This window comes from Fulmarus glacialis, unplaced genomic scaffold (assembly GCF_000690835.1).
Source record: "Fulmarus glacialis isolate BGI_N327 unplaced genomic scaffold, ASM69083v1 scaffold7531, whole genome shotgun sequence".
NCBI lineage: Eukaryota > Metazoa > Chordata > Aves > Procellariiformes > Procellariidae > Fulmarus > Fulmarus glacialis.
The window spans coordinates 5,918-14,923 of NW_009190793.1; the positions used below are offsets into that span (position 1 = coordinate 5,918).

At 38.2% G+C, this 9,006-nt stretch overlaps 1 protein-coding gene across 1 annotated transcript; it reads right to left on the reverse strand.

Annotated features, from left to right (window-relative positions):
- Positions 1 to 824: 824 nt before the first annotated feature.
- On the reverse strand, positions 825 to 7,506 carry CRYZ (crystallin, zeta (quinone reductase)). Its single transcript, XM_009586426.1, has 8 exons — positions 7,396 to 7,506; positions 6,906 to 7,058; positions 5,038 to 5,201; positions 4,172 to 4,223; positions 1,951 to 2,100; positions 1,433 to 1,534; positions 1,244 to 1,339; positions 825 to 986 (listed from the first exon to the last, which is right to left on the reverse strand). Exons 1-8 carry the CDS (start codon positions 7,504 to 7,506, stop codon positions 825 to 827), a joined length of 990 nt encoding a protein of 329 aa, XP_009584721.1.
- Positions 7,507 to 9,006: the final 1,500 nt, after the last annotated feature.

A 9,006-nucleotide genomic window follows, 5' to 3' on the forward strand; every position in this document is an offset into this window, starting at 1 on the left:
CATTTATGAAATAACATGAATTCCCAGTACCCATGAAAGCAGTGCAGCCTCTCTTTTCTCCTCATTGTAGCCTGGGATTCAGGTGACTTTAAATTTAATAAAGGTGACAGGAAGAATTGAAATCCTCATTACCCAGCCATTTACCGTCGAGGAATCAGCTGCATCTGCCAATACGATCAGATGCAAAGTAGCAAATATTAGCATGCAGCTTCAGAGTTATGGTCCCTTTGGTTTAACTGGGACACTTTCACCTCAGATACTAAGTCAGGCATAGCAAAATGAAACGGCCTCTGCTTCCGAACAGTTCATATTTGAGAGATTCTTTGGCCATCTTTTGAGCTGGAAAGTGAACTATTTTGGCAGAAAAAGCTCTTATTCCAAGTAAATTATGTGACAAAAGATGAATAAGACAAATTTTGTGGCTAAAGAATTTACAGAGTCCTAGTTATATACATTTGTGTATCTGCCTAAAAAACAGGCTTCATTTTCCACTACCTACAGTGGCCTCACTCAACTTCACATAGAGCGTGATATCAAATTCGATCTTATTTATTAGTTTCCCCTCCATCACAAGGCAACACCAGCAGAGAAAATTTATTTCCACATCAGCCAAAAAAGCTACAAAAATTACTTTAAAGTATACGCAACTCTGCTTATTACAAAAAGAAAATAGATGGTTAATTAATTAATATAATTAATTAATGTAAGTTAGCATTTGCTGTTACTGTCAAACCTGATCAAAAGTATGGTTTATAACATACATTCAATGAATCATGTAAGCAAAGGTGCAGTTAGAACAGCTACAAAATATATGGAAAAAGACTTCATGGAAGGAGCACCATCTTTCCTCGAGCACCACTGCTATGAATAATGTCTTCATGAGCCTTAACTGCTTTCTCCAGTGGATATTCAGAGCCTACAATTGGTTTCAGCCAGCCAGCTTCTATGCCATCAAGGAGTGCTGCTGCACATTCATGCCTCTCCTCCTGCATGTAATAAAGACAGCATTTACCACAAGATCTTTACATTTTAGAAAAGTATTGACTATTTATGCAAGTGTTAAACCAAATTTCACAACCCAAAAATATTTTATGATGTTCTGAGATTAAATCAAAATGTAAAGGAATGAACAAACAAATTACAGTGAAATTACGCTTTCATCCCTACAAACGATTTTAACTGGAAATAGAAAGGTATTGAAATAAGCCAACAAAACATTCTTTAAAATAAAAATGTTTCTTACCTCAGTTGCAAGAAACAGACTAACTCCAATTATGCTAGATTCTTTACTCATAGTGTCTCTTGGATTTATCTCAATAGGACCTCTACAGCCCACAACCTGTTACAAACAAGTGAAAACATAGTTCAGGTTGTAAGTGTTGAATTGCATTGCTAAATGCACAAACTAAAGTCAGTGACAAAAAATACTTACCATCACCCGTCCTGCATAGGACAACAGTTGCAAGTCAGTAGCAAGATTGATGTTAGAGAGCATTTCTATTATTATATCAACTCCTTCCATCCCTGTGTATTCCTATACAGGACATAATATGTTATTTAAATCACTCCAGTTAGTGCTCGGGTTACCACTGTTTATTTCATATGCTACAGATAACATACATTTTACACTTTATTGTTTAAATTTTAAATACAGCCTTTGTACTAAGGCTGACAGCTAGTAAGTTTAATTTTAGCATATTTTGATATGCTGAATTATGATATGCTACCACATTGGAATTTGCCGGAACGCAAGAGTTTGTAAATGCCATTGCCTGTGAAGAAAGCTCAGCGTTTCCAGCCTGGAAAAGTTTTTCTTTGTGTAGAAATGAAAACAGCAGTACACTATTGCTCCTACATAAATCTACTTTAAAAAACTTCTGCAAACAACTGTTTACATTTTGTTAGTAAGAAAAATACATACTGCATCATCTAGCCCTGATACATGCTTACCTTAATTTTATCAATGTAATTAGCTTCTCTGTGATTAAATGCTTGGTGAGCACCATTTCTCAGAACCATGTTCATGCCTTCCTCAGTTCCTGCTGTACCCAAAACCTTTAAACCACAAGCTCTGGCAATCTGACATGTTGCTATTCCCACCTGAGGCAAAAAAAAAAAAAGGAAAAGAAAAAAAAAAGGAAAAGAAAAAAAAAGTCTTTTTTCTCTTTCTCTCTTAGCACTTCAAATTTTATATATTCTACCAGCAACTTGGAACTCACCCATTTAAAAAGCTGGCCTGGTAACATTTTTTTTTTAGCCATAATAAGTAATTTGAATCTTAAAGATAGCCAAATAATCTTTAAAAAAAAGAAAAAATATTTACAGAGGCATAGTAAACTTTTGTGGTTTTTTTAATAGCTATCAGCATTTTATATAAATCCATGTAGAATGTTGTCTAGCTGTTAAAGTTGGGCCATATATTTGATACAAAGCCAAGGAAATTCTCTTGACAGAATTGCCTGCTATTGATACCAGCATTATATACTGCAAAGAAAATCTGCAAGCACAAGTTTCATTAACACTACTTTCACACCTTTCACAAACAGATTAAATGATATCTTTAGAAACCAAATGCTCAGTGTCTCATACCAGGTTTGCACTCCAGAGGATGTTTAGAGGCAAGGGATGCCTTCATAAAAACCTGACGTCGGAGCCAATGATCACTTGAGGCATACCGATGCCATCTCTTGGGTTTGCTTTGTGTCACAGCAACAGAATGCGAAAGCAAAGCAAGGGAACAGCCAACAGGTACAATGCCTCCCCGGGATTCAGTCCCAGCTGGTGAGCCTCCTGAGGCGACAGGTTCGGCAGCCCACTGTACCAACCGTACAGCTGGATGCCTCCTCCAGGATATGTTAAGGATATGCACGTTTTTATATTTTGGGGCAGGGAACAAACAAATAAATAAATACACAAACAAAGACGACCATAAAAACTCCATTTTTTTGGCTCTGCTATTTGAATTTGTATGTATGAATAACACACAAAATAAACAGACAGGCTTCTCGAAAAAATCTACCATGACCATCTGTCTGGCCAGGATCTACCCAAACTGTTTGCCAAATGTGACCTTGTTTTCTCAATAGCAGATCATCAGTTTTCAACTAAATCAAAAAACAAACACCGTTAATTCAAACACATCATGGCCAGACTGATTTTCAGAGAAAAATTCAAAAGGAGGGACATTCTTAAGAATCACTATGGAAGTCAACATCACTTGAAAGAAACGATGCAGCATAAACCATCTTTTCTCTTCAGCATGTGCTTCATACCTATACCTATCTCACTGCTTTTACAAGTATTCCTATAACAAAGGTTACAAGTCCACAGAACAACAGATTTGCATTATATGCTTCCACAAACCAAAGGCAATATACTTTTCAAGAAATATAAAATAAGTAAGAATAGAAACGCTACGTTTAGTTTAAGAAAAAAAAACATGTTACGATGCTGAATGTCATTCTAGTATCTTAGAATGAGATCTGAATTCCTCCTCATATGAGACTGTCATAACCACCTTTCTGCTGCCTACCAAATAATTAAGGAAACTTTGCCCGTTTATAACAGCTGTTTGGTGCATCAGCAGAAGCTGAGCAACAAAGTGCAGAGTATGCAGGATAAGTTAAACTAGAATGTTGTGTGAAAGAGATCTAAAGTTAGCTTGTCAGGTAAAACCAAAGAAAACAGTACGTTCAATTTCACATAGTATTCAGTCATGAATTTATATATTCCAGTATCTCTCCTTGTGCAGCTAGCTGTTAGCTAATAGGTAAAAATATCCCAGAAACGCATAGTTGCTATGCACCAGTGATTACTACTCAGAGAACTGAGAACAACATGTACATATTTTAAAATTACAGCTTTCTGCTATTAGTTTTATCTCAGGAAGACCAGTTATAAAGCTCCCAGACCAACTTCCAACCGCAGCAATGTGTTTATTATGTGACCCTCTGTATTAGGGGCCTTACACAATCACTCGTGCAGTTTCATAGTTATTTGGAATAACAGGGTTTGCTCTAAGAAAAAAGTATCCTAAAGTGTCTGAAATAAAAACCTAACTTTGTTAATCCATTAATTGATATAAATGTGACCATAAATCATATCACAGACAAAAGCAGATACAAGGACAGAAAGCAGCATTTCTTACAACTTGCCTTCTCAAAATACTTACTCCCCCACTTGCACCATGCACTAGCACACTCTCCCCTGCTTTGGCACGCCCTCTGAATGGAAAAACAGAAAATACTGGCATTATGATTGCAGTACATAATCATTAGGCACCAGATTGCACATACTGACATCAAATCTCATCTTTCACACAGTATTATTTCCAATTTATGTTATGGCTAAACAGGTATAATCAGCCTCGTTGGGAAAACAAGGAGGCAAAATAAACCATACCCTTTATGAATTTAAGTAATACGCAATTATGTCAACATGAAACTAGCAGCAAGTAACAGTCTGCTACTGAACCTCAGTTCAAGATCTTCACCTGTTACAGATCTTAAAATAAACCACATTAGTCCTAATCATTTGTTCTAGCAAACTAAACCAGGTTTCCAGTCCTAAGCTCTCACCTAGCTGACAGGGAAGTCTGGCTGTTACTCGTCGTACTGTCCTGCGGCAACAGACAGGACTGTGCACAGAGTCTCTCTGGCAGAGAGGCTCACGAAGAAAAGAGGTGGGTCTGCTCTACAGCACATTGTCCGCTTAATTAAGAAATTAGAACTATTCTTGTTTTTCTTCCCTAGCTAAAATACCAGTGAGAGAGAGTTAGACATTTTATTACATGATACTTATCGAAGAAGCCTTTCCAGGTCTGTTCTCTTAAGAAGAAATACTTAACAGGAAAATGCAGTCACTAGCTTCTAGGCAACCATTATCTGACAATTCCATCAGTATAACAGATTTAACTTAAGTGTTTTAAACATTTCCCACTCATTGATCTCCCCCCATTTTACAGGACAATGAAAATATGGGCTTCAGTATTTTAAATACTCAAAAGCAAAATGCACAAACTTAAATTTGGCACCTTACTTTTGGAAAAGAGCGCGATAAGCAGTGAAGTAGGGTATTCCAATCGCTGCTCCTTGCCTGAAGTCCAATTTATCCGACAAAGGAAAGACTCTATTAGCTGCAGCAACTGCATAATCTGCATATCCTCCAGAGATCGTACCAATGGTAAAAACCCTGTCACCTTTCTAGAAAGGAGAGAAAGAAAATAGAGAAATTAATCATCTCCCTTAGTTTTCCCTTAATATACATTAAGAACCAGTTCTCAGAAGTTTAGGCTATTTCTAACAGCTCTCCTATTAAAAATAACCAGTTATATTTGTCACAGAGAAGAGTTTTATAAATGCTAATACATACAATCAATGCAACACAAACCATATAATTTCATATACTTAGATTTAAGTGTCATAATTATAACCCCCGCTCTACAGTGTAACACACAAACCTACTGTCTCATTAATATTAACCTTAATGAACCTGAACATAAAGAATTCCATCCACAGATTCCAAATGCAAAACCTCAAAAGCTTTTACAAACACAAAAGAAACATTTCTCAATTATTTTTGTTTAAACGTGGAAAAAAGACATACTCTTAATACACCCTAGGTAACTAAGTATTGCTGCTATTCCTCAACAGGGGATACTCAAGCCAGCAATTCCGTAGGCGATGCAGGAAATGCACCGCCCGGCAGCGTGCTGGATGTGCGTGCGCGTAGGTGCCTCAGTCCTGCTGAGGGAGCGCAGCGCCAGCTGCCATGGTCCAGGCCAGCGTCCAACCTTGTGCAAGCCCGCTCGCAGAACAACCTCGGTACCCGTTAACATTCACAGCTGCTGAGCTCTGCTTTTTCTACTATTTGCATGTTGATCTCAATAAATACACAGCGTGTGGACTATGTCAGTTCGGTTTGCAGACACCGGGTATTAACTGCTGTGCAGAGGCCTGCATATCAGCATCGCTGTTTCTCAAGCATTATGAGTATGCAAATGAACGGGCTTGGCTACTCAGCATTTTCAGGACCTCTGTCTGTGGCACATACTGATCTCATCATCTCTCTCCTTCATTCAAGCAAAAAGCATCACCATTTCCATAAGAAACAAAAAGCACACAGAGCAGATACAGCAAACTACTGATAAAAAAATATGAATAAACGTGATTCTTCTCTCTAGATAAGCAAATCTCTCATCTCTCCCACAATAGTTACATAAATTCCAAGTCAGGAAATTCCAACACCATTTCAACTACATTTTTTATGTTTGTCTGAGACCAACAGTCTAGTGACTTGAAAGGAAGAACAGATTTAAAAACTAAATAAATTTCATAGGTATCTTTTAGCAAACTGATAACTGCCTTCTCCTGTCCCAAGACTTTTCCCCTGAGAAAATCTAAATAAAATTACTAGACTGGAGTAACAAAGTATTTGAACAGTTTTAACAACAAATATGTAATTCATGGGGTTTTATAAGTCAGTAAAATAAAAGCTATTTCCATTTCCCAAAAAAAACTTTACAGAAAATTTTTCAGTTCTGTGTGAAATTATTACCTCAAACAGGAAGCATCCAACTTCAAATATTTCTGCAATGCCATAAAAATAGTTCTGAACCACAATTTTTGGACGCCTGATATCATTGCTTTAAGCAGACAAACTGAAGTGCTGCTTCTGAGACCTTTTAACTCTTCGAGGTCAACAGCATTAAAGACTTCCCTACAGTTCAATCTGCAGAACTGGATTGCCAGTGTGATTTGGCTGCATGCTTTTACTAGTCACTGAAGGTGATTTTCCCCCCCAAATAGATTACATGATTATAAGCAATAAAAACAGGAACAGTAGTATAGCAATCACACAAAGAGGATACGTAAACAATAATGAATTAAAACCCAATGCATAAATACCTTGAATGCAGTCACATGTTCCCCAACACCTTCTATTACACCAGCCACATCTGAGCCAGGAGTATAGGGTAAAGCTGGTTTTCTAGCATAATTTCCAGAACGAATATATGTCTCGACAGGATTTACCCCACAGGCATGGACTTTAATTAACACCTAAAAGAAAAGATGCTTCTTAAGCAATAATTTAAAAGATTTAGAACTTGAATTCACAGCACAGTATCATGGCATTTTAGCTAAATTCTTAAATGGAGTCAGCAAAAATTAGTGCTGAACTGAAGCTATTTTCAGGAAATCCTTTATATGGAGTATGTAGCCCATATAAGAGGAAAAAGCCCACATTTGTTAAACGTGATGTCTCGGGTAGTATGAATACACTGATCAAAAACTACATATTCAAGATGAAAAGTTTTGGTTTGTATTCTTCATTCTGTTCTGAGTGTACCTATTATCATGCAATATCATTATTTCAGTTCACAGAACTCATATATACCTGATTTTCTTTTGGATCAGGAATTAAAACATCTGACTGGAGTTTAAGCACTTCAGGGCCACCAAATTCAAAAACTCTGACAGCTCTCATTACATTTCTTGTGGCTGCCATAGCGATCAGAATATCTGGGGAAAAAAAAAAACAGTAATATTGTATTGCCTTCATAATTTATTTTTCAGCTTCAAAATAAAGAAATCAAACAACACCTGTCAAGCAACTGATTAAATAGAGCCTCACTCCTGATTTAAATTTTGGGGGTTTTGTTTCTTTGTTTTTGAGGTTTTTTCCCAAATCTTGCAAAAGGCAGAAAATTAACCCTACCGTTTGCAGGACTTTATGGGTATTAAGAGAATCACATGCAAATATTTTATCCGTAGAAGTATTTCTACAGCAGCTCCTGTGAACACTGCACTGCTACCACATTTGCAGAGATGTACAGTACTTTGGGGAAAAACATTGACAATTGACTATTACATTCTGAAAAACAGATGTAGTACATTGGCTGACTGGGTCATCTAGCCAAGTGACATTCCAGTCACTGCTCCTGCTTACTATTAAATTCACATGTAAAAAAGCAACAAAAAGCTACTCATCAGCTACCAAAAATACAAGATACCATAGGACATTAAAACAAGCCAGGAAAAACTGAAGTGCAGACATTCAAGATTCCAATCCTTAATTCCAGCTGGATTTCGCCACTGCAGCTGTATGTGACGGAGACCATGAACCACAGCCCTCACAGCTCACAGCCCTGAATGCATTAACGGAAGCAATGACAATTTATCAACACCTGAAGCTTTGACTATTCCAACTGCATTCATTTGTGAAGTATTCTAACAAAACACCGCGAGCAAGTTACTCCTACTACAGGCAAAGGTACACACAATTCTTTCAGGAATCTGATCGATTCAGACAGAGGAGCTTTACTGGGCACTCAGCAAATAATCACGGGACAGCAAACAGGCATACAGGAACCTTAAAGGCACCAAGAGATCATGCTTTTGGCCAACTCCAGCTAAAGAACTTTAGGGCTGTAGCCAGAGGTAGGCTTTTTCCCAAAGATGATTACAGCTTTTAAAAGTACCTGACTTAACCGCTGTTTTTTTCTCCTAGCTGATACAGTCTGTAAGGCTTCACATTTTTGGTTACTGGTTCAAGTCAGGAAGAGTATTAGTCACAAGGATACACACTACTAACATTTCCCTTGGGACACGACAAAAACCTACACTGTGAAGTAATTTCTGAAGTATGGGTCACTTTTCTACGTAGTGATAATAAACCGAATTAAAAGAAGGCTTCTATTCTGCTCAGAAGAAAACAGACCTGTAGGTTTTAATAAACGATTCTGCAGCACGATGACTGACCGTTAGGTTAAGGCCTCCTCTAGACAACTAGAAGGAACCCGAGCTCCGCTGGAGGGGCAACAGGCGGGCACGGCCACCCAGGCGGCTTCCCGAGTGCCTCGGTGAACGGGGGGAGAGGTGCCCGGTGTTCACCAGCAAGGCAGGACCGGTTGGGGTTGTGCAGGCTGGGGGCTGCCTTGGCCACAGCGACCGGGGGATGGTGGAGCTCGGGACCCGGGAGGAGGGCGCAGGGGAGCAGGGCCACGGC